This window comes from Petromyzon marinus, unplaced genomic scaffold (assembly GCF_048934315.1).
Source record: "Petromyzon marinus isolate PM22_M1 ecotype Great Lakes invasive population unplaced genomic scaffold, UKy_Petmar_22M1.pri1.0 PM_Scaffold_174, whole genome shotgun sequence".
Classification (NCBI taxonomy): domain Eukaryota; kingdom Metazoa; phylum Chordata; class Hyperoartia; order Petromyzontiformes; family Petromyzontidae; genus Petromyzon; species Petromyzon marinus.
Genome location: NW_027423140.1, coordinates 47,258 through 73,355, shown reverse-complemented (window position 1 = coordinate 73,355; position 26,098 = coordinate 47,258). Strand labels below are relative to the sequence as shown.

General features: G+C 48.4%; 2 protein-coding genes and 1 long non-coding RNA gene across 3 annotated transcripts; 1 reads left to right on the top strand and 2 right to left on the bottom strand.

The window, feature by feature from the left end:
* Positions 1-17: 17 nt before the first annotated feature.
* Positions 18-9,629, bottom strand: LOC142922797 (uncharacterized). Its single transcript, XR_012940348.1, has 3 exons — positions 9,551-9,629; positions 5,312-5,403; positions 18-249 (listed from the first exon to the last, which is right to left on the bottom strand). It is a non-coding gene; the product is annotated as an uncharacterized LOC142922797 (long non-coding RNA).
* Positions 788-4,186, top strand: LOC142922795 (uncharacterized). The gene is made up of 5 exons (XM_076063735.1): positions 788-901; positions 1,218-1,358; positions 1,915-2,015; positions 2,166-2,317; positions 2,516-4,186. Exons 1-5 carry the CDS (start codon positions 824-826, stop codon positions 3,019-3,021), a joined length of 978 nt encoding a protein of 325 aa, XP_075919850.1. The 5' UTR covers positions 788-823; the 3' UTR covers positions 3,022-4,186.
* A 4,614-nt stretch (positions 9,630-14,243) lies between the features above and the next one.
* LOC142922792 (ubiquitin carboxyl-terminal hydrolase 17-like protein 6) lies at positions 14,244-26,045 on the bottom strand. Its single transcript, XM_076063730.1, has 17 exons — positions 25,825-26,045; positions 24,470-24,615; positions 23,667-23,883; positions 23,198-23,343; positions 19,427-19,637; positions 18,912-19,112; positions 18,531-18,641; positions 18,253-18,355; positions 17,612-17,679; positions 17,309-17,379; positions 16,775-16,848; positions 16,412-16,520; positions 15,955-16,095; positions 15,301-15,401; positions 14,999-15,150; positions 14,710-14,800; positions 14,244-14,262 (listed from the first exon to the last, which is right to left on the bottom strand). The coding sequence occupies exons 1-17, from the start codon at positions 25,844-25,846 to the stop codon at positions 14,244-14,246; spliced, it is 1,983 nt and encodes a 660-aa protein (XP_075919845.1). The 5' UTR covers positions 25,847-26,045.
* Between the last annotated feature and the right edge of the window lie 53 nt (positions 26,046-26,098).

Here is a 26,098-nt window from a genome sequence, read left to right as displayed (position 1 = left end):
AGCAATGAGAAAGCCATCGCTTAACAGTTATACATCTACGTACGGTGCGGAATAAGTTAAATGTACATACATCACATACATGAACAACAACCGCCATTCGCCACTAAGTGGCGGTGATGTCACCACGGTGCTTGTGCCAGCCTGAGTGACTTTTAAGGCCACGTGTAGTGTCGAACGCCCGCTGGCAGGTCACGGGACAGACCATGGGTTGACTGAGATGACTGGCCGATGCACCACCTGTGCCCCCTGCTGTGATCAACATACATAACACACACATACATAAATCAGCCACTTAACATCCAAACACACTGCCAGTAGCGTGCGTGATCTCTTTTTTTGCGGTTGTACGATTTCATACGAAATGCGGGTTTTCCGAATTGCCATCACAATATAATTCTGCAGATGTTCATGGAATGCTTCTTAGAGTCCTCATTTGCCTTTCACTCTGTCGGCCAACAGAACTCATCAGATATTGTGGAGGCGTTTGAGGAGTTTTTTAACAAGGAGACGCTGGACGAATACACCTGCAGAATGTGAGTGGGCATCGTGTGGTGACACCCTGGAATCATTTGTAGCTTCAAAAGTCTCATGATTGAATCAAATTCTAATAAAAGATAGTAATAAAAATATAATATAAATAATACATAAAAAATAACGTCCAATATATAACGTAAATAAGTAACAATTTTTACGTTAAGAAATGAATAAAAAATAACGAACAACAAAACGTGAGTAGACTTATTGTTTAAAAGTTGGGGAACACGTGCGATGGCTGGCGTTGTTGTCGTGCAGGTGCTGTTGCAAGGGGAAAGCGACAAAGACGATGGCTCTCCACCACCTGCCCAACGTCCTCACCGTCTCCATCAAGCGGTACAACCTCTACGGCGTCAAGATCAACCGGGTAACGATTCTGCCCCTCCACATCCCTCTAATTAAGTTATTTTATTACAGCCCTTGTCAGTTCAACGCTGGAGAAAATGCCTCTCCGTGTTGGAATAAGTGCTACGGAAAGACTCGCCCCCCGTCATATGACTGTAGAATTTCCACCACTTGCTCAGGGTTATCAACAGGAGATGAGCACCGTCTTCAACGCTCAAATGAGCGAGACATCACGTCATCACGTTGACGTGTAACTTAGATGGTGCCCATCTCTGCTGCCCACCCCACCACCCCTGCCGTTTCCTCTTCTAACGTTTGTCTCTGTGCGCTGCCTGTAGAACATCACCTACCCGGAGCACCTGGACATGCAACCCTTCACCTCAACGTCTCAGGGCGAGCCCGCAATCTACTCCCTGTACTCGGTGCTGGTGCACAAGGGAGCCGACTCCAACAGGGGTCATTATTATTGCTACAATAAGGTAATTACATTTGTTACCATCAAACAATAACAACGCACATCTGCAATGCGCCCATAATGTTACCAATGTCCAATAGGGAAGAATAAGTAGAAGTCTTGCGTCTGTTCTTGCGTCTTGATGTACTTATGCAACTTCTACTTACAGTATATATACTTTATTTATTTGTATTTAGTGACTTCCTTAGCATTCCTACACTTTGCACTCCAATCGGTGTTGTATTGTTTGTTGTTGTTGTAACTTTCTGACCCGCCCCTACTGGACATCTGTTGAAAAAAGCTTCGTAGATCATCGAATTCTTTCAGCACAAATAATGATTCTGATTCTGATGAAATTGGTCCAAGGTCATCGATGCAGTGACATGGTCAGGCAGACCGTTCTGTAACTTCAGCACCATCATAGCAAACGTAGCACCTTCTGCAGCTCTGACGATGGGGTGATGCTCTTTACGAACTTGTTGTCTAGATTGTATCGTGTCTTGTTATTAATGAACGGAGGAGGTTGGGTGCAGTTGTGTAAACATTGTCACCAAGTGTAGCCGTGCTGTGACTGTGCGCAGATCAGCGATGGACAATGGTGCTGTATGAACGACTCCATCGTGCGGCACGTCGACACCAAGGCTGTTATGAACGAGCAGGCCTACATGCTCTTCTATATTCGGTAAGTCGCCTTCTCTCCCCTTCACTTTAACCTGCACTTACAACCGTCCCCCAGACCAGCTCACTGGAAAGATATTGTCTTGTGCGAGCAGCAGTGTCTCCTTTGAAGGCAGGTGTTAACGGTTTGCGACGCGTTGGTGCGTGCATGCAGGTCCCCAGAATTGAACGCGCCGCCAGCGGAGAGCTACTGCCCGCTGGAGCACGTCAAGGCGACGTCCCGCTTGTGCCTCAAGCGGCCCCACTCGGCGAAGGGAGACCCCGGACCCTGTCTGTGTACGGCAGCTCTCCTCACCGGCGCGCAAGGTAAAGGATGGATTTGAAACGTCGCCCCGTGTGCGTGGAAATGCCCAGGGAGAATGTACACCCTGACAGCGCATCGTTTTATATTAAGGGAATGGTGAAGTACAGCGATCTTCTTGTTTATACTTCAGACCGGTTTTGTTTCATTCACCCAATGTCGAGCGGTTTGGACTTTAGCGCCATCATCTTCTTTACCTGCAGAAACCCAAGACGTCGAACCGCCCCAACGGGAACAACTGCCGGAGCAACTGCAAGGGCCACGGCAGGAACAGCAGCAGCAGCAGCTACCGGCAACGCCAGACAAGCAACAGCCGCTGCCGCTAGTGCCAGAGCAGCCACCACCACCACCCCGATCTCACAGCAGCCGCTGCCATTCCACCAGCAACCACCGCCGGTCCTGCAGCAGCCACCACCACCACCGCCGCTCTCGAAGAAGCCGCTGTCAGCGACACAGCAGCTGCTGCCACCGCGTGTCCCACAGCAGCCAGTCCATCAGCAGCCAGTCCAACAGCAGCCAGTCCAGCAGCAGCCACCGCCACCAGTCCCACCACAGCCACCGCCACCAGTCCCACCACAGCCACCGCCACTCTGGTCGCACAGCAGCCACCACCGATGTAACAACTGGCACTCGCCCCACCAATAGAAGTCGGTGCTTAAAATCCATGATCGCGTGTCTAACCTCTTGCTTCCTCTCAAATTCAAAATAATTTTGAGAGACATTTTACGAAGGCACCAGGCAGCGGCTCACCATGGCGTCGCCCGCTCCCCAAAATGTACTCGTCGCCGGCTCCACCACCAGCCCCTGCTTGTGTTGCAATCGAAACGTTGTACACTATTATTTAGTTTATTTTCTTTCTACGTGACTTTACCGAAAGAACCAAAGAGTAATTCCTGCAGTCATGAAAGCTTCAAATCAAGTTTTAATCCACGTAGACTTGAAAAACCCAGCACGAAAGCGCTTAAAATCACGCCAGCCATTCTGGGAAACAGGAGCCAACATCCATGCAGGCGGCACCAACCCATTATGGCTTGGGGTTGCCGTTTATTCCCTGGCCAATCGTCAAGAGAGTTGGCACCAGGAACGTTATTGTGATGGTGACCGTAAAATTAACTGTCTCATTACAAATGAAGACAGAGGTTGTGTCCTCCGCAACGCGAGGCCGGAGTGCGCTCTCAGTGAGGTCGTGCAAGGTATTCCCGTACGGTTCTTGTCTCTAAATTTAGATTTAAAGCTTTCGTGACTGCAGTAATTCATATTCTTAGTTCTTTCGGTAAAGTCACGTTGAAGGGAAACAATAAAATATATATAAAACAATAAAAATTCTCACGACGTTTCGATCATAACACAAACGGTCGTCATCAGGTGTGTCGGTTTGCATAAATTTATTTATTTTTAAACGGTGTATTTATATAGGTTCTTGTCTCTGTTCATTTAAAATGCGGGGCATTTATTTTGCGTTGTGTCGGGGATTTAAAAAGTCACCGCTGTTGCAAAGTATTTACTTATTTATGGAACTGTGAATACGTCGGCATTTTGTAAACTACATATTTGTTACTTTTTTACGTACGGGGCGTGCACATTTCAATGGACACGCTAACCGTAGCGCCAAGCCGTTACCACGTGAAATGTACGGCTAAATGATGAACTTAGCCAAGCACTTTATTTCCATCTTCCATGATGCCTCCAGAAACAGCGGTTTCTGAACTCGTGAATGTAGATCGGTGACACTTCGGTCTCCTCGGGGTTTTTATCGTTTGTACAAAAGCAGCTCAAAGTGTGGGAAGGGAAAGCCAGATTAATGTTTTCCAGAGATTTTGTCTACCTCGTTTTGTATTTGCACTTGACATCAATATATACTTGTCGTGACAAAACTGGTCTCGCTTCCATTTCTTACTTTGCCATCGCAGTGTGTGTGTATGTGTCTTTGTGTGTGGGTGTATGTGTGTGTTTCTCTTTGTTTACGTGTGTTTATGTATGTATGTGTGTATGCAGGTGCATGTGCTCGCTAACAGCACTTGCCCAAACAGCTTGTTTTGGCTATACGGGGGATCTTTGTCTTTGTATGTCTGTGTGTTGATGGGTGTGTACGTGTTTGTGTGTGTGAATGCGTGTGTGTGTATATCTAATTACATTGTTCGGTCGTAGTTTAGTGGTAGTTAATTGAAGGTGGAGGGGTTACCAGCCCCTCGCACCCGTCCAGAGCCCTCATTTAGCCGCTGTGATGGTCACAGACGCCATAAGGGGAAAGGGCCAATTGGAATTGGCCCTCTCCCTCACAGCACCGACCACGACAGCGTTGCCACAGAAATGTTTGTGGGGAAGAGGTCAAGACCACGTTGCTGGCCTAATTAATTAAATGTTGAATATAAAAAGTGGATAAAAGGTAATGGTACAGCCCCTGCGGTTGTTCACGCCACTGCCGGCAAATGGGGCCTCCACGAGCGGGAGCTCCAGAGAGCCCCTTCGAGGGTCATTGGCCTACTCCTCCACACTGGCCAGAACGGCTTGGAAGAGAAGGTCGTCAAATATAGAGTTAGATTTACCTGCCGCTTACAACATTTGACCGTAACGTGTTCGGTGGGGACACGCTTCTTGCTGGGCTCAAATGCAAGGCAGCGTGTGAAGAAAAACGGGGCCCAGAGAATGTTGACTCCAGCACTGGGGAGGGTGCCGGTACACTGGGACACTGCTGTGGGTGTGGTTACTCAATCGCCCAGCCACGTGGAGGAGTAGCCACTGATATGAAACGCAACGCCATCGTCTCACCTAATCAACCCGTTCACCCGTGAAGCGGTGGCCCGGCCGTTAGCGCACACTGACCACTGCCAGCTAAGTTCGATTCCCGGCCACGGCTAACGTCGGTGCTGAGTGACATCTGAACAAATCTCTGGGCTGCCTCACCTTCACACCAACTCATACTGACCAGCGTGGTGAAGTATGATCGAACACCCCCTCCCCCCCCCCCCATTTAGTGACACAGAGTGGGGGGCTCCTACCTCCGCTGTGGATTGACAGAGGGCCGACGTCTATGCTGAGCCCCACGCCAGTATAGCATCAGCATCCCTCTGCAACAGCTCTGCTGTGACACCTGAAGGCACACAAACAACACAAGTGGGTGGCCAGGTGCAGGGAGGGTGACGTCCTCATTCAATGAATAAAAAACGAAAAGGAACCCGCCACGGATATTCACCAAGCGGCAATGAGAGCGTCGTGGCGATGCTGCTGCTGTCAGAAACCCGCCGCACGATGCAGTGCGGACACGAGTTGACAATTTCAACCCCACACATCCGTTACTTTTCTTGTCAACACCCTCAGCATTAAATTAATATTGCAGAGTTTTATAGTTCAACATTCAATGATCGTCCTACACTAAGGGGTCATTTAATTATCGTTTTATGAGTCATTCATTTTAACAACGCAAATATGTAATCGCTACAGCTATTGAGAGAGCTATTTTGGAATTCTGCTAAATCCAAGAAAAGTAACTTAATGGCAAATTCTGCATTTTTATAGAAATGGTTTGAAAATTATTTCGCACAGTTAATGATGCAACTACTGGCACAGGGCAACCGCGGCTCGAGTGTGAACGCCTTCACTATGAGAGGGGTCACCCTGCAGGGTTGAGTAGAGATCTCTATCCCGCCCTGTATAGCAGGGGTGTCCAAACTACGGCCCGCGGGCCAACTGCGCCATCCATTTTTAATTGGCCCGTATCAAAGTTTAAAATATAATGGACTATGGCCCACTGTATTGCATTTCTTAATTGAAACACTAGATGGCGGTATTGTCTTGAGCAAGGCAGCGTCTCCACAAAGCAAGCAATCGAAGAAAACATTTGCTCAGGGTCACCAGAAATGCCGGAACTGAAGAGACGCAAGATTGCAAGCGAGTGCAGAAAATTTCAGACTCGGTGGAAAAATGAATTTTTTTTCATAGAAACCAAGGGGAAGTGTGTTTGTTTGATTTATAATGAGAGTGTTGCCGTGATGAAAGAGTACAATGTACGACGGCATTATGAAACGAAACATCAGACCTTCACGTCCTACACTGGCGCCGAGCGGAGAGAGAAGGTAAAGCAAATGGCAAGCTAGCCTGCTAACGCAGCAGCAGGGTTTTTTTTTTCCGTGCTAACAAAGCTCAAGAAAATGCAACAATAGCCAGCAATGAAGTAGCTCAACTCATTGCCCTACACGGGAAACCTTTCTCAGACGGTGACTTCATCAAACAGTGCCTCACTAAAGTCGTGGGAATGTGCCTGGAGAAAATGCAGGATTTCAACGACGTTAGTATGTCCAGAAATAAGGTTGTGCGGCGAATTGAAGACTTGTCGGCTAACTTAAAACAGCAAGTGTCAGATACAGCTTGTGCTTTCGATTTTTACTCGATTGCATGTGATGAGAGCACAGATGCCACGGACACTGCACGGCTGTTAATTTTTTTGCGGGGAGTTGATGAGAATTTTTGCATTACGGAAGAACTGCTTGCTCTTCGGAGTCTAAAGGGGACAACAACTGGGAAGGACATGTTTTGAAGCTGTGTCAGATTAAATTAACCAGGCTGGACTTAAATGGGACAAGCTGTGTGGAATTACAACGGATGGGGCTCCAGCAATGACAGGCGAGCGCAAAGGAATGGCTTCTATGGTGGGTGCCAAGGTGCAGGAGAGCGGAGGTGAGGCTGTTAAAATGCACTGTATCATCTACCAAGAAGCCCTCTGTGCCAAGATAATCCAGCTTGGCGATGTGATGAACACAATCGTGAAAAATGTCAAAAAATTATGGCCCGAGGGCTTTACCACAGAGAATTGCAAGCGTTCCTCTCTGATGTCGATGCTGAATACGGGGACCTACTCTACCATTCTCAAGTGCGCTGGCTCAGTCGCGGCTCCGTGCTGCAGCGGTTTTATTCCCTGAGATCAAATATCGACAAGTTGTTGAAAGAAAAGGGCAGACCTCTCCATGAGATCAGTGACCCTTTATGGTTGGCAGGCCTGGCTTTTTTAGTTGATCTCACTGATCATCTCAACACCCCGAACAAGAGACTACAAGGCAAAGAGCAGCTGGTACCACAGCTGTATGTGCACATGAAAGCATTCCGTGCGAAGCTCCGTCTCTTCGAGTCACAACTGCGCAACTTCAATGTAGCGCACTTCCCCACGCTGACCGAAATCAATGCGCATTTCCCAATGCCAAGCTCTCTGCAAAAATGGGAGAATATGTGTCTGTGATCACATCTCTCATGACAGAATTCAGTCAGCGCTTCCAAGATTTTTCTGTCATTGAGAAGGAAATCACACTGTTTGCGGCTCCGTTTTCAATGGATGCGAAAGAAGTGGAGGAGAGTCTGCAATTAGAACTGATCGAAATTCAGTGTGATGATTCTCTGAAGAATCAGCATCAGCTTCTCTCCCTACCTGACTTCTACCGGAGTTTGGAAAAGGCCAAGTTTCCTCTGATGAGACGCCATGCAAAACGAATGATGAGTCTGTTCGGCTCAACATACATATGTGAGCAGACATTCTCTCTGTTAACGCTGAACAAAAGCAGGCTGAGAACCAGAACGACCAACAGCCATCTCCGTGACGTCCTTCGCATCTCAACCACCAAACTTACTCCTGACCTGCCAGCTATCCTTCACACCAAAGCGCAGCATCACTGCTCCCACTGAGCGTAACATTCTTCCCATTACAGGTGAGTTAAAAATATACACAGTTTTCATTTGTTAATAAGCCCAATTACTTAATAAATTCAGTTAATTAAAGTTGATGACAATTTTTTTAACAAACGTTAGTTGATGTGTTAACCATCCCAATAATTTATTTGTGTAATAAGCTTGAAATATCCACATCCCCTATTTGTCTTCTTGTCTCTTCCTTCATATGGACAATGAAGGGGGATCAGCACCCTAAGAACCAATCTGAGGCTGTCACTGAGAGAATGACCTGCCAACCTTTTTGTAAAAAATAAAATTAAAATCTACTAATGAAGAGCTATGATGGAGGCTTTTTTTCTTCAAACATGTTCAATAATCAAACGTAATTTACCTGCATTTGATTGATTTTGACAATATTAGTGCATGAGAAGTGAGGCAGTATACCTCACGTCTAGTGAGTGGCCCAATCCTTCGTATATTTTTCTGTATGTGGCCCTCGGGAAAAAAAGTTTGGACACCCCTGATGTATAGAGTAGTCAACGCGTGTTTAATACTGAGTACTACTCAACGCACACGGCGGCAAGAGCGCACTTTATGAATGGAATCGGTCATCATTGACGGCTTTTGGGGTCGCTGAGTAAACAGCCAAAGAGGGTGACGAGAAGTGGCACAGATGGGTAGCGCGCCACGCTACGAACCGGCTCCACCCGAGTTCAATTCCTGTCCAGGGCTAACAACGACACGACTGGCGAGCGATGTCAGGGCTGGTTGCCCGCTACCTTCACCGACCAGCATCGAGCACCCGTGGTGGGATATGGTCAAAGAACCACAATGGTGGGGAGGCCTTCATCCAGCAGTGGATTGACCGTGGGCAGTAAAAAATAAAGTGTTGCTTTGTAGCTAATAGCCCCAGGGTCACACAGTTCCACTCGATATTCAGCTCGGGTTGGACCGAACATTCGGGTCAGACGGCCAGTTGAGAGGGTCGCACGCATCTTCAATGGAGCCTCCATCAAGGCATTATTGTATTTCCCGATGGGCCAGAGCAGCAACTGATGCCACCCAAAGGTGACGAAACCTTTGAACGTAGCGGCCGTCACGTAATTCACTTTCATCGACCATATCGAGATGAGCACTGCAGTCAGGATCACGACAGATGTTCTGTGTGCGTGGAGTGGTGGTGTTGTTATTTTTACTATTTTTATTTATTTTCACCACCTAAGTCCCACTGAGCTACATAGCGCTTTTATAAGAAGCGACCTGGCCACAGATGATAGCTCAACAAAGTGGCTTATCGTGTGGACATTTAGAGCAGCCAAATATTCGAAACACGTCGATTCTCAATGTGCAATGGAAACACCGCAGCACCCGGAGCAAAAATCCACGCGACCCCGGGGAGAGAGACACCGCAGACTCCAAATATACAGCAGCAGCAGCAGGCGTCGGGGTCGGGATCGAACCCACGACCTCCTGCACACCGGGCGAGGTAGTTAACATCTCCTAGCCACCGTGGCGACCCGAAGCCTTCATCCAGCAGTGGACTGCCAACACGGCACGGCATCATTGCGGGTCTACAAAGGTACCTGGTTGGAGGATGTGGAGCCGAGTGGACTTGCCGATGAGCGGTACCGGCAGTATCAAGATCGGCCTCTGTGGAGGAGGAGGAGGAGGACGAGGAGGCTCGTGAGGGACGCTCCCGGGCAGTTGGAGGCAGTCGCCCTTCAGCAACAATGACCACGACGACGGAGGGGCAAAGGAGCGACGCTCACAACAACGAGCGGAGAGGCGGGCGGCTAAAATGCGGCGAGTTGGCACAGCTGGTGGCGTCTGCCAGCCATTTCGAGTCCGTCAACCCATGGCACCTGCAGGGTTCTGTCCCGTGACCTCCTGTCAGCGAGCATTCGACACTTCGCGTGGCCTAAGAGTGCACCTAGCCTGGCACAAACGCCGTGGAGACGTCACCGCCACTTAGTGGCGACAGGGGCGAGGGAGTTTGACTTGGACGGACCAGTCCATGTTGGGAGTTGGTTTAGAGGGGGGGGGGGGGGATTTGTTCTCTCCTGGGCCACGTGACTTTGTGGTGTGAATGCCCTCTCTCTCTCTCTCTGTCTGTCTCCACGTGACATGGGGAAGAGGAGGATAGGAAGCCCGGGAACGTGACAGCTACGTAGGTGAAAATAAAATAACAAAAAAAATCACGACGTTTCGGCCACAACACAAGCGGCCTTCATCAGGTGAAAGGACGAGACTGTCTGGAGGACAGCGCTGGAGTGGAAGAAGCCACGCTTAGATCACGACCTTTAAGCTGTGTGAGAAAAAAAAGACCAAGCGCCTTGACAAAGGAATTAGCATATAATTTAGCATTGAAATGGCTCATTGCAATAGCTAAGTTAAAGTATACACATCCGCAGAGGCACCCCTTGACAAAGGAATTAGTATCGAATTTAGCATTGAAATAGCTGAGTGATTAGCTTGTAACTGGTCACAGAAATAGCTGTGTTAAAGTTAGAGCATATACATTCACCGAGGCACCTAGTACTCATCAAACAGGAAAATTTAGCGAAACACAACCACGCTTAGACATCGGACCTGTGTGCGAGCAAACAAGGTGTTCTGACAAAGAAATTAGCATAAAAATTAGCATTTGATTGGCGGATTTTAGAAAAGAGGTGGTGTACGTGCCGGTGGACTTGCATTTTGGCGCGGGGGAAGGGGGGAGGGGGGATGGTGTGAAAAGGGGGAATTTATAAGAGCTGCGAAAGTTTGGGTTACCACTACTTGAAAAAATATACTGTACCATTGAAATTAGTTTAATGTTTAGTTCGATTTAGAACATCTTTCTTATGGTTGCTTAATTTGAAACCATCCTCTCGATTGAAATTGTGTCCGTGTTTGTAGATCTGAATTGCCTCATGAACAAATTTCTGATGAAGGCCGCTTGTGTTGTGGCCGAAACGTCGTGAATTTTTGTTATTTTATTCTCACCTACGTGACTTTACCCAATAGAACCAAAGAGTATGGATCCTAGCAGTCACAAAAGCTTTAAATCTAGAATCACGCGTTGACTACTCTATACAGGGTGGGATAGAGATCTCTACTCAACCCTGCAGGGTGACCCCTCTCATAGTGAAGGCGTTCACACTCGAGCTGCGGTTGCCCTGTGCCAGTAGTTGCATCATTAACTGTGCGAAATCATTTTCAAATAATTTCTATAAAAATGCAGAATTTGCCATTAAGTTACTTTTCTTGGATTTAGCAGAATTCAACAATAGCTCTCTCAATAGCTGTAGCGATTAAGTAATGATGTTTTACATTTTTGCGTTTTTCAATTGAACGCTAATTAATGACCCCTTAAGTGTAGAAAAATCATTGAATGTTGAAGTATAAAACTCTGCAATGTTAATTTAATGCTGAGGGTGTTGACAAGAAAAGTAGCGGATGTGTGGGGTTGAAATTGTCAACTCGTGTCCACACTGCATCGTGCGGCGGGTTTCTGACAGCAGCAGCATCGCCACGACGCTCTCATTGCCGCTTGGTGAATATCCGTGGCGGGTTCCTTTTCGTTTTTTATTCATTGAATGAGGACGTCACCCTCACTGCACCTGGCCACCCACTTGTGTTGTTTGTGTGCCTTCAGGTGTCACTGCAGAGCTGTTGCAGAGGGATGCTGCGATTATACTGGCGTGGGGCTCAGCATAGACGGCGGCCCTCTGTCAATCCACAGCGGAGGTAAGAGCCCCCCACTCTGTGACAGTAAATGGGGGGGGGGGGTGTTTGATCATATTTCACCACGCTGGTCAGTATGAGTTGGTGTGAAGGTGAGGCAGCCCAGAGATTTGTTCAGATGTCACTCAGCACCGACGTTAGCCGTGGCCGGGAATCGAACTTAGCTGGCAGTGGTCAGTGTGCGCTAACGGCCGGGTCACCGCATCACGGGTGAACGGGTTGATTAGGTGAGACGATGGCGTTGCGTTTCACATCAGTGGCTACTCCTCCACGTGGCTGGGCGATTGAGTAACCACACCCACAGCAGTGTCCCAGTGTACCGGCACCCCCCCAGTGCTGGAGTCAACATTCTCTGGGCCCCGTTTTTCTTCACACGCCGCCCTGGATTTGAGCCCAGCAAGAAGCGTGTCCCCACCGAACGCGTTACGGTCAAATGTTGTAAGCGGCAGGTAAATCTAACTTTATATTTGACGACCTCCTCTTCAAAGCCGTCCTGACCAATGTGGAGGAGTAGGCCAATGACCCTCACTGGCGCTCTCTGGAGCTCCCGCTCGTGGAGGCCCCATTTGCCGGCAGTGGCGTGAACAACCGCAGGGGCTGTACCATTACCTTTTATCCACTTTTTATATTCAACATTTAATTAGGTCAGCAACGTGGTCTTGACCTCTGGCCCACAAACATTTCTGAGAAATACAACAAGTGCACGTGTATACAAGTGTACTTCTGTGGCAACGCTGTCGTGGTCGGTGCTGTGAGGGAGAGGGCCAATTCCAATTGGCCCTTTCCCCTTATGGCGTCTGTGACCATCACAGTGACTAAATGAGGGCTCTGGACGGGTGCGAGGGGCTGGTAACCCCTCCACCTTCAATTAACTACCACTACACTACGACCGAAAAATGTAATTAGACATACACACACACGCATTCACACACACAAACACGTACACACCCATCAACACACAGACATACAAAGACAAAGATCCCCCGTATAGCCAAAACAAGCTGTTTGGGCAAGTGCTGTTAGCGAGCACATGCACCTGCATACACACATACATACATAAACACACGTAAACAAAGAGAAACACACACATACACCCACACACAAAGACACACACACTGCGATGGCAAAGTAAGAAATGGAAGCGAGACCAGTTTTGTCACGACAAGTATATATTGATGTCAAGTGCAAATACAAAACGAGGTAGACAACATCTCTGGAAAACATTAATCTCGCTTTCCCTTCCCACACTTTGAGCTGCTTTTGTACAAACGATAAAAACCCCGAGGAGACCGAAGTGTCACCGATCTACATTCACGAGTTCAGAAACCGCTGTTTCTGGAGGCATCATGGAAGATGGAAATAAAGTGCTTGGCGAAGTTAATCATTTATCGTACATTTCACGTGGTAACGGCTTGGCGCTACGGTTAGCGTGTCCATTGAAATGTGCACGCCCCGTACGTAAAAAAGTAACAGATATGTAGTTTAAAAAATGCCGACGTATTCACAGTTCGATAAATAAATAAATACTTTGCAACAGCGGTGGCTTTTTAAATCCCCGACACAACGCGAAATAAAAGCCCCGCATTTTAAATGAACAGAGATAAGAACCGTACGGGAATACCTTGCACGACCTCACTGAGACCGCACTCCGGCCTCGCGTTGCGGAGGACACAACCTCTGTCTTCATTTGTAATGAGACAGTTAATTTTACGGTCACCATCACAATAACGTTCCTGGTGCCAACTCTCTTGACGATTGGCCAGGGAATAAACGGCAACCCCAAGCCATAATGGGTTGGTGCCGCCTGCATGGATCTTGGCTCCTGTTTCCCAGAATGGCTGGCGTGATTTTAGTGCTTTCGTTCTGGGTTTTTCAAGTCTTCGTGGATTAAAACTTGATTTGAAGCGTTCATGACTGCAGGAATTACTCTTTGGTTCTTTCGGTAAAGTCACGTAGAAAGAAAATAAACTAAACAATAGAGTACGACGTTTCAATTGCAACACAAGCAATGGTCATCAGGTAGAACAAAACCTAGTGAACTTGTAAATACAATGCAATCCAACACAGAGAGTCGACTAACACAACAGTCAGTACTTTACCTGGTTGATTACGTTCTTTCAAAGATTGCTACATTTGAGAGAGAGAGATAAAACACAGACACGGGGACACACAGACAGACACACACAGAGAGAGACAACACAGAGACACAGAGAGAGACACACACAACATATGTTGTGTGTGTCTCTCTCTGTGTCTCTCAGTGTTGGATTGCATTGCATTTCTAAGTTCACTCGGTTTGTTTTCTACTTGATGACGATTGCTTGTGTTGCAATCGAAACATAGTATTCTATTATTAAATTTATTTTATTTTTTCGTGGATTGTGAGGTCGGAGTTGCTTGAGATGTTTTCCATCTCATTGGACGGGTGTCAGCATTGGACGGGCGTGCCATGAGGCCCTGAGCTAGTGATTGCAGCTCTTTATTGTGTTGAATGTGGTCTTCGAGTGAGAATGTCGAGTCCAAGGTGATTCCAATGATGTTCAAGTGATTTCAGGGGCTGGTGGTGGAGCTGGCGATGAGTACATTTTGGGGAGCGGGCGACGCCATGGTGAGCCGCTGCCTGGTGCCTTCGTAAAATGTCTCTCAAAATTATTTTGAATTTGAGAGGAAGCAAGAGGTTAGACACTTGATCATGGATTTTAAGCACCGACTTCTATTGGTGGGGCGAGTGCCAGTTGTTACACCGGTGGTGGCTGCTGTGCGACCAGAGTGGTGGTGGCTGTGGTGGGACTGGTGGCGGTGGCTGCTGTTGGACTGGCTGCTGTTGGACTGGCTGCTGTTGGACTGGCTGCTGTGGGACACGCGGTGGCAGCAGCTGCTGTGGTGCTGATGGTGTCTTCTTCGAGACCGGCGGTGGTGGTGGTGGTGGTTGCTGCAGGACCGGCGGTGGTTGCTGGTGGAATGGCAGCGGCTGCTGTGAGATCGGGGTGGTGGTGGTGGCTGCTCTGGGACTAGCGGCAGCAGCTTCTGCTGCTGCTGTTCCTGCCGTGGCCCTTGCAGTTGCTCCGGCAGTTGTTCCCGTTGGGGCGGTTCGACGTCTTGGGTTTCTGGAGGTAAAGAAGATGGTGGCGCTAAAGTCCAAACCGCTCGACATTGGGTGAATGAAACAAAACCGGTCTGAAGTATAAACAAGAAGATCGCTGTACTTCACCATTCCCTTAATATAAAACGATACGCTGTCAGGGTGTACATTCTCCCCGGGCATTTCCACGCACACGGGGCGACGTTTCAAATCCATCCTTTACCTTGCGCGCCGGTGAGGAGAGCTGCCGTACACAGACAGGGTCCGGGGTCTCCCTTCGCCGAGGGTGGCCGCTTGAAGCACAAGCGGGACGTCGCCTTGACGTGCTCCAGCGGGCAGTAGCTGTCCGCTGGCGGCGCGTTCAATTCTGGGGACCTGCATGCACGCACCAACGCGTCGCAAACCGTTAACACCTGCCTTCAAAGGAGACACTGCTGCTCGCACAAGACAATATCTTTCCAGTGAGCTGGTCTGGGGGACGGTTGTAAGTGCAGGTTAAAGTGAAGGGGAGAGAAGGCGTCTTACCGAATATAGAAGAGCATGTAGGCCTGCTCGTTCATAACAGCCTTGGTGTCGACGTGCCGCACGATGGAGTCGTTCATACAGCACCATTGTCCATCGCTGATCTGCGCACAGTCACAGCACGGCTACACTTGGTTACAATGCTTACACAACTGCACCCAACCTCCTCCGTTCATTAATAACAACACACGATACACTCTAGACAACAAGTTCGTAAAGAGCATCACCCCATCGTCAGAGTTGCAGAAGGTGCTACGGTTGCTATGATGGTGCTGAAGTTACAGAACGGTCTGCCTGACCATGTCACTGCATCAATGGCCTTGGACCAATTTTATCAGAATCAGAATCATTATTTGTGCTGAAAGAATTCGATGATCTACGAAGCTCTTTCCAACAGATGTCCAGTAGGGGCGGGTCAGAAAGTTACAACAACAACAAACAATACAACACCGATTGGAGTGCAAAGTGTAGGAATGCTAAGGAAGTCACTAAATACAAATAAATAAAGTATATATACTGTAAGTAGAAGTTGCATAAGTACATCAAGACGCAGGAACAGACGCAAGACTTCTATTTATTCTTCCCTATTGGACATTTGTAACATGGGTGCATTGCAGATGTGCGTTGTTATTGTTTGATGGTAACAAATGGAATTACCTTATTGTAGCAATAATAATGACCCCTGTTGGAGTCGGCTCCCTTGTGCACCAGCACCGAGTACAGGGAGTAGATTGCCGGCTCGCCCTGAGATGTCGAGGTGAAGGGTTGCATGTCCAGGTGCTCCGGGTAGGTGATGTTCTACAGGCAGCGCACAGAGACAAACGTTAGAAGAGGAAACGGCAGGGGTGGTGGGGTGGGCAGCAGAGATGGGCACCATCTAAGTTACACGTCAACGTGATGACGTCATGTCTCGCTCATTTGAGCGTTGAAGACGGTGCTCATCTCCTGTTGATAGCCCTGAGCAAGTGGTGGAAATTCTACAGTCATATGACGGGGGGCAAGTCTTTCCGTAGCACTTATTCCAACATGGAGAGGCATTTTCTCCAGCGTTGAACTGACAAGGGCTTTAATAAAATAAATTAATTAGAGGGATGTGGAGGGAAAGAATCGTTACCCGGTTGATCTTGACGCCGTAGAGGTTGTACCGCTTGATGGAGACGGTGAGGACGTTGGGCAGGCGGTGGAGAGCCATCGTCTTCGTCGCTTCCCCCTTGCAACAGCACCTGCACGACAACAACGCCAGCCATCGCACGTGTTCCCCAACTTTTAAACAATAAGTCTACTCACTTTTTGTTGTTCGTTATTTTTTATTCATTTCTTAACGTAAAAATTGTTACTTATTTACGTTATATATTGGACGTTATTTTTTATGTATTACTTATATTTTTATTACTATCTTTTATTAGAATTTGGTTCAATCATCAGACTTTTGAAGCTACAAATGATTCCAGGGTGTCACCACACGATGCCCACTCACATTCTGCAGGTGTATTCGTCCAGTGTCTCCTTGTTAAAAAACTCCTCAAACGCCTCCACAAGATCTGATGAGTTCTGTTGGCCGACAGAGTGAAAGGCAAATGAGGACTCTAAGAAGCATTCCATGAACATCTGCAGAATTATATTGTGATGGCAATTCAGAAAACCCGCATTTCGTATGAAATCGTACAACCGCAAAAAAAGAGATCACGCTACTGGCAGTGTGTTTGGATGTTAAGTGGCTGATTCATGTATGTGTGTGTGTTATGTATGTTGATCACAGCAGGGGGCACAGGTGGTGCATCGGCCAGTCATCTCAGTCAACCCATGGTCTGTCCCGTGACCTGCCAGCGGGCGTTCGACACTACACGTGGCCTTAAAAGGCACTCAGGCTGGCACAAGCACCGTGGTGACGTCACCGCCACTTAGTGGCGAATGGCGGTTGTTGTTCATGTATGTGATGTATGTACATTTAACTTATTCCGCACCGTACGTACATGTATAGCTGTTAAGCGATGGCTTTGTCATTGCTTACATTAATATGGAGTGCAATGTCCAGGCACGTGTCATAGGTGTCGGAGTGGTTGCAGCACTGCATGCACTCCACTGCAAAACACAAGCACACATTAGGAAGGGACGTCACATGTTACTTAGTCAAACTAAATGCACGCTTCCCACTGACATAGGTAATTGGTACTTTTCACCAACTGGTAAAAGGTTTTTCTGTGTGGCACGTGCGTGAGAGTGTGTAAACGCTGCAACGCGAGCGCGTCTACACTGTGATGATGCGCTTGCTGCTCGCGGTTAACAAGTTTGTAGAGGAGTGCGCACAACTCACCACGTGATCGAAGGTAACCCCCGAAGATCTGGTAAATGAGGGTGGTAGCCTCCGTGTATCTGTCCAGCCTGCCACGTCACAGAGAACGACACCACACGGTGGTTACAGCGGCAGTAACAGTAACACCTTTACCGGATGCACACGCGTGTGTGAGAGTTACACCATTGCCCGAGCTGTCGATTCACTATTTCCCTTCAGCACTGCAACGCGTGCTCTGTAGCAACCAAACGTGGTAGCGTCTGCACAGGGCAGCCACCTTCACGGCACAGCCACAGAGCTGGGGGCAAGCTGGCAGCCGACACGCGGTGCTGTGGCCCGGCAGTTTTGTAATGCCCAGCGTGCCACGTGCCGCCCGTCAACACGAGCAATGATGTCACGGGGCCACCGACGTCGAGACATCGACCCCCCGGTATTTATCGGCAACGTGAAATGCGCAAACAAAAGACGGCCCACGTCAGGGCCAATGTGAAAGAACCGTGGTGCCAGCAGGGCCGGTCCTCTGCATCTCCCAGGTGTTCACACAAAAGTGTGAGTAGCTTCTCACAGACGTCGAAGGACAATCGTGCAGAAAACCAAGAGGGAGCCGTGAGGTACCGAACTGCAGAACGACTGCCGCAAGTTGACTGGCGCGCAGTACTCACTCGCTGTGGCCATGGAGGCATGAGGCTTGCATGGCATCTACCACGTATCGCAAAAACTCGTGGGCATCTTCCTGTCTCCCAATGCGCAGGTGTTTGGCGATGCCTGCAGAGAAATGGACATGGGGACAAAGTGACAGGTACAGGATCTGATGACATCCTTCAAGAGCTCCCCAACATGTCAAAAGGAGCAGTGCAAAGGACTTGGAACACAGATGGCGAAAGATCGCGGGGATAACTTATCCTCCGAGTGCAAGTTTGAACGTAGTTGTGGGACTCACGCGTGATGTTTTTAGTGATGACCTTGGGTGTCAACACTCTCTTTGAGTTGTTGAACGTGCTGACAATGTGACGCTCCATGACGCACATCAGGCAAAAGTCGCTCTGTTGGCCTGCAAACGAGGGCACAATACAAAAAAACGATAAGAGTACAAAGTATTGGTAAGGTAAACAAATCACTTTAAAAAAATCTACAATTAAAACTAAACTTTTTTTTATCTTACGAGATAAAGCCCACTGAGCTATTAGTTTCTTCAGAAGCGACCTGAACCACAAAGATAGCTCAACGAAGTGGCTTATCAAGTGTGAAATTCATAGCAGCCAAATTAACCGTGACAATAACCTAGCCCATGGGTAAACGAGAGTGCCAGGGGGGTACTTACAGGTGCTGCAGTGCTCTTGCAGCAGCAGGTAGTTGGCGAGCGGCGGCGTGTAGGCGAGGCACTGCAGCGTGGCGTTGAGGAAGCAGGTGTTCCCCAGGTTGCGCAGGCCGGCACCCTTGCCCACGTCGTTCTCCCACCTGAGGCTCAGCCGCTCCGGCGCAAACAGTGAAAGCCGTGCCGCCGGAATGCCGTCGTCCTCCTCTGCACAAAGAGAACGGTGGTGGCGGAAGCCGGCGTCATCGCAGAGCGCTGCACTGCCGATGGGGCTGGCGTGGATATTCAGTGGCCCCAGCCAGCACCCGTACTGCTCCTCTTAACCAGAAATATTTTTCTCCACATTTCAGTGTAAGGCTAAAGTTCACGACAAATGTGATGCGCCTGTCACGTTGACCGATAGGTGTTTTGAGCTCTCCGTGTTACTCGTGAACGGCAACAGCAATGGCTCCAAAGCGGCCCTTGCGTTGGTGGCTGCCACCCTAACGAGAGGTAACGAGGTCGCGTGATCGCACGCTCACCTTGGGGTGCAGGCAGCACAGACACGCCGATGTTCTTTGTGGCTGGCAACGGGGAGGGTTCCGGCCGGCCATGGGGAAGGTAGCTGGGTTGGGTGCAGAGCCACTCGTCGGCCGCCACCAGCACCTCGTCTGACGAGGTGGGGGCCAAGACCGTGAGGTCTTTACCGGACGAAGTGCCCTCTCCTCCGCACGCCACAGTGGTGGTTGGGTCCTGCCACAGCAACGCAATCAACACATCCACAATTACTCCTCCCATCTGGACTGGGATCTCAACACACGTGGGACTGTTTTATCACCAAAAGAAATACAATTTTAGTCCATGAACCGATGGGCAATCAAATGTCTCAGAAGTCAATATATACAGTATGTTTAAAGGAACCCTAATCTCACTTTAACTCCTAAAATACTCTATGATGAACGGCCATTGACAAAAGATGAACGAGTTCAATTTGTTGTTATGCATGCTACAGAGAAGGCAGCTGTAGTTTCAAAGAATTCCTAAATGCATTTCAGAAGAGAAATCGTGCATTCATGTTAATCAAATTCATTTTTAACATTTGTTAAAATTAAACGAAATAACCCTCCGTTGTTTGTTCAAATAAACACAATAACCCGATGTGTCCTGATATTTCGGCCACCCTCTTACAAACGACGTCATGATGTGATGTGCCCTGAATAAAGCCCCTTGCCTGAAACGTCGATTTTATATCTTTCATCATACAGTATATATTTAATACACATAATTATACAGGTTGGCCCAAAAGTTAAGACAGGGTTATTTCATTTATATTAACCCTCACATAAAGTTTTCATTATTTATTTTTAAAGTCAACTTTATATTTATACTTTTAATGATCTTTGCCGAACGCCTGACACACACTGCGGGTAACGCTGGCTTAGCTACGTGGATTCCCATGCAATTCTTTTGATTTTCACGAAAGGCTTAGATTAAAAATGTAACTAATTATTAGTTTGTTGTTACCACAACGATACATTTTCTCCAAAAATATACCAGCGCCTCTTATGATAAGAGCCACGTCTGCCCTCTGTTTTTGTATTTTATCTTTGCGTTTTGTGCACCATTATTAGTGAGTAATAATAAATAACCCATTCAGTTAATTTGTGCATGATAATATTAATTTTTTAAACGTCGAATAGAAATAAAGAAGCAGAATCCGCTTTTAATTTGAACTCAGTGCAGTTTCACTTTGATGGCTTTTGCTCGCACTTACGGTGAACATTTGTGACAATTGGTGAACACCGACATCTCCCCTTGCGATCAATAATGAACAGTCACTATTTTTTTATTCACATCAAATCAGAATCCAGTAAGTTATTGTAACTAAACAGGGGCGGACACCCGTCCATGTAGGCGAACGAGGCGGTCGCCTGGGGCGCCAACAATTCGAGGAAATAAATATACAAATAAAATAACGACGATGTCATTTTGATTCCCGTACAACGTACAGAGGATCTATGAATTATAATTCATTTCTCAACATTCCTGAGAATGTATTGGTTGGACAGACGGACGGACAGACAAACCGAATAATTTTGCCTCTGTTTAAAAAAATACGCTTAATTAAACATTAAATGTAAAATCGTGGCAAAATGTTTCCCAGTTTACCAGAAACCTCAGCCTGGATCTGCCCTTGGGGTTTGGGGGTGGCGGCGCCCATTGCGAGGTTGGCCGAGGGCGCTGCCAGTTGCTGGCAGCAGCAGCTGGTCTAGGGCCACCCCTCTCACCGAGTTCAAATTCATTTTGGTAAAAGCGACTTTCTGCTCACGTTTTGAGCGAAAATTGGTGAACACACCGACGCGTCCTTCCGGTTTATAAAAAGTTATTTTTTTAGTATTCACATCAATAGGGAATCCAGTAAGTCAATACTTAGAACGAAATCATTCCTACAACATTTAGTTTACTTTCTTCCCGACAGAAAGGAAACTCAAACAGCTGCTAGAACGATGAAGGTGATTTACAATTGTCATTCTTTATTTACAGGTTTGTTATATATTACTCTCAGAAGAGAAAATTACATTCGGTATGTCACATTCCGTAACTTTAGTTCATTCAGATGAAGCCAGAAGAGTCGCAGACGAAAGAAGACGTCGATTAAACGGAGGAAGACGGCAGAGATGGCGTCATCGACAAAGTCACGACACACTGGATCGTTTACGACGTGAAAATACCCGTCACGTGACGGGCAATTACGCAACTTTTATACGTTATTATTAATTTCTATTTTGCTTTTTCAGGTGACATTTTTCAAAAATGGAAAGGTAATTGACCAAAGACGAACGAGTTCGATTGTCATTTGTATGTGTGGTGGGTAATTGTTGGGCGTAATACGCCGCCATCACTTTGGTTGAGCAGGTACTTCCAGTCAGGGGGCAATAGCGAGTACGGCCTGTGCTAAGCAGGACTCGTGGGTCAGGCATCCCGGGGGGGGGGACGGTTGGGAACCGGAGGGGGACACCCCAGGTCCCCGGGTGGGGGGCTGGGGAGGATTGCGCAACAATCCAGGTCCCTCGAGAAGGTTCCAGATGGTGGGCGTGACCAGGGGCGGGGTGACCCTGGGAGCCCCATAAAAGCCGGACCCCAGTGCGGCTGAGGCAGTTCGCCTCAAGCCGAAGACCCAGAAGCCCACCTGAAGATAGGACCCTGGACCCCAAGCCCCGCCGTCCTTATAAGGGCCGGGGCTCAGTGAGGCCAGTGATCAATAGGCTAGGACCCTGAGGATCCCCCGACCCGACGCCCTTCTCAGGGCCGGGTCTGTGTGGGCCAGCGGTCGAGACCCGAGGACCTTGGCTGGCTCGGGTCAGCCTCCCCTAGGTCCCGCTAGCCGGAGGGCTAAGGAGTGGTTAGCCCCAGTAGTTAGGGCACGTTAGCCCGGAGGCCGTACCTCCTTAGGTGGTGGGTAGAAGGGGCCATTACCCCTCCGTGTTAGGGACCTAAGTGTTACTGTTATTGTTGTCATAAATAAATACGTGTTGCCTCCTACGAAGACTCAGTCTCCATACAAACCCACTACATATGCAAAAGAAGGCAGCTGTGATTTATTTTTTTAAAGGCCTAAATTAATTTGAAGAAATAATAAATTCGTCCATCGTGCATTAATGTAAATAGATGTAAGTTTTAACGTTTATTAAACAAATCAAATAAAGCTCTGTTATCTGTTGAAATAAACATGATAGCTCTATGTGGCATGACTTGTGGGCCACGCTTTATAGGCGACGTTATGAAGAGCCAACTGTGATGTGCTCTGAGGAAGGGCCATTGACTGAAACATCGTTTTTCTATATTTAATAATAATTTATATATGTATTGCACGTTATTATCAGAGTCAGAATATTTATACTGGAGGAATCCGATGAGCTATAAAGCTATTTTTCACATGTCCAATTGGCACGGGTCAGAAGGTTACAACAACGAACAACACAAACACATAATAGGAGTGCAATTTAACTTAATACTGAAATTACACCGTTCTCATTATTCTTAAAGTAACTATTATCATTATTAATATCGATAACAAATCCTGTGACTTGTTCAAATAAATACGATACCTGTGTCCTAACTTTTGGGCAACCTTCTATAGGCGACGTTATGAAAATGGAAAAAACTGATGTACTCTGCAGAAGGGACATTGCCTGAAACGTCGCCTATCATTTTCCTGTAACAATTCCCCCACCCCCGTGCACTCCTAGAGTTGTGATTGGCTGAGCGACGCCAGCAGGCCCCGCCTGCCACCCGGGGCTCCTCCCCCTCACCTGAGGCTCCGCCGTCAGACGCGGCCCCGCCGCCGCCTGCGCGGCTCCCGTCAGCTCCGGCACGGCGACCCGCGCCGTGCCTCGGGCTTCATCCGGGGAGGGGGTCCCGGGCACAGCCCCGCGGGATCCCTCGGGGGGGTCGCCAACTGCAACAAGAAGCACAGCGATCACATTTTACACTGCGGATAAACACACGGCTCTACATTTCCCACTGAAGATAAACATAGCACTGGATTCAGTGGCCCCATCCAGCACCCGTGCTGCTACTCTTAACCAGACATTTTGCCCCACATTGAAGTGTAAGGCTCAAGTTCGCGACAAATATGATGTGCCTGTCACGTGGGCCGCTGGGTGTTTTGAGCTCCCCGTGTTACTCGTGAAGGGCAACAGCAGTGGCTCCAACGCGGCCCTTGCGTTGGTGGCTGCCACCCTAACGAGAGGTCACGAGGTCACGTGGTCGCACGCTCACCTTGGGGTGCAGGCAGCACAGACACGCCGATGTTCTCGCGTGCTGTGGCTGTCACCGGGGAGGGTTCAGGCCGGCCGTGGGGAAGGCAGCTGGGTTGGGTGCAATGCCTCTCGTCGGCCGCCACCGGCACCTCGTTGGACGAGGTGGGGGCCAAGACCGTGAGGTCGTTACCGGACGAGGTGCCCTCCTCTCCAGCTGCCACAGTCGTGGTTGGGTCCTGCCACAGCAACGCAGTCAACACATCCACAATTACTCCTCCCATCCGGACAGGGATCCCAACAAACGTGGGACTGTTTTATCACCAAAAGAAATACAATTTTAGTCCATGAACCGATAATCGATCTGCATAAAATGTCTCAGAAATATATATAGACTATTGATTTTTAGAGGAACCCACAACTCACAAAATATTCTAAGAAGGGGCCATTGACTAAATACGAACGAGTTCAGTTCGTTGTTATGCATGCAGAAAAAGGTAGCTGTAATTTTAAAAAGGTGCTAAATGCATTTCAAAAGAGTCATGGATATCAGTTTTAACATTTGTTAAAATTAAACTAAATAACCCTTTGTGATTACTTAAGAAACATACAATAACTTTGCGTGTCCTGACTTTTGGGCCACCCTCTGTAGTCCACGTTATGAAAGGGTCTAACAACTGTTGACGTGCTCTGCACAAGGAACATTGCCCGAAACGTCGCCGATCATGATCCAATAACAATTTCCCCACACCCGTGCATTCCCAGCGTTGTGAATTGCGCCAGCGGGCCCCGCCCCGCCCGCCACCTGGGGCTCCTCCCCCTCACCTGAGACTCCGCCCTCAGATGCGGCCCCGCCGCCGCCTGCGCGGCTCCCGTCAGCTCCGGCACGGCGACCCGCGCCGTGCCTCGGGCTTCATCCGGGGAGGGGGTCCCGGGCACAGCCCCGCGGGATCCCTCGGGGGGGTCGCCCACTGCAAGAAGAAAGAGGAGCACGTCGATCACATTTTACACTACGGATAAACACACGGCTCTACATTTCCCACTGTAGACAGACATGGGCCTGCCTATCGCTTCTGAAGAACTAAATAGCTCAGTGGGCTTCATCTGGTTGAATTAAAAGAAGAGTAGTTTATTTAGTTTACGGGCTTTTCTTACCTTTCTTATACCTTTCTCGTGTCGGTATTGGTGTAACTTTCTGAACCCGTCTCTACTGGACATTTGTTTAAAAGAGATTCATAGCTCATCGGATTTATCCACGATGAATAAAGTTCATGATCTTGAATTGATGAGTGACGGTTGGTAACTCACGGGGGGTCCATTGCCCCCCCCCACGTAAGTGACGGTTGGTCACTCACGGGGGGTCCATTGCCCCCCCCCCCGTGAGTGACGGTTGGTCGCTCACGGGGGGTCCATTGCCCCCCCCCCCGTGAGTGACGGTTGGTCACTCACGGGGGGTCCACTACCCCGTGAGTGATGGTGCTCAACGTGACTGCTTAACCCCAACACGAATCACGACCTAAAATGACCACTTGGCCGAACCCAACCACACACACGCAGAGCGATCTTTAGAAGTTGCTGTTAGTTGCTGGCCGCTCGGCGTTTCGGGCCTCTTGAGTGACTGTTTATCATGATATTGGTTATTTAAAGCGACCAATCACGCAATTAAACCATACGGGTGGTGCTACTGCGTCGGCAGTGGTGAACAGGTTGGACCAGAACACAACCACTCGGCACTCTCCGTGTCGATAGCGGCACTCTCCGTGTCGATAGCGACACTGCGGCCTCCATAGGTGCAGGTGGACGTGGGTCATGGCCCGACTTCAACAGCCCCATCTATTGTATTTGTTTCCCTTCGCAGCGGTGCTGTTGACGTGGTGTAGATTTATTATCACGGCGTATTCTGACCAAATATGGACAAATAAACACATTCACGATCGTGTTCCGTCATCTCTCTATATATAAGAGGGAAATTTGTGAATGTGTCTGTTCGAAATGTTTAATATACTTCCCAACATGCAACAAACTAAAAATTTGGCATGTGGGTAGTTTCCAGATTGTACACAATACAATACTTTACCGCCTGTCTCATATGTGTTGTGAGTGTGTGCGTGTGCAGGGAAAAAATCCACATTTTTGAGGTAAAAATCTGGATAATTTCCCTTTAAAAGTCCGACGCTCACCTTGGAGAAGCTCTCCTGGCATAATCGGTCGATGGGATTCTCAGCTTGTTCAAAGTGTCGCCGCTGTTCACGTTAAAGAGAGCAGGGACGACGCAGAATCACACAAACACGTCTGGTCTTCTCGCCGTGCTGGAGTTCTGTGACCGTTACGGGCCTCACGTGACCATTGTGTCACCTTGACAACGACCACGATCATCATCTTGGCGACATTCAAACTCGGCACGTGGTCCCTCGTCATCGTTACGACGTTGGAGACGCGAGAGGCACGTGGGGG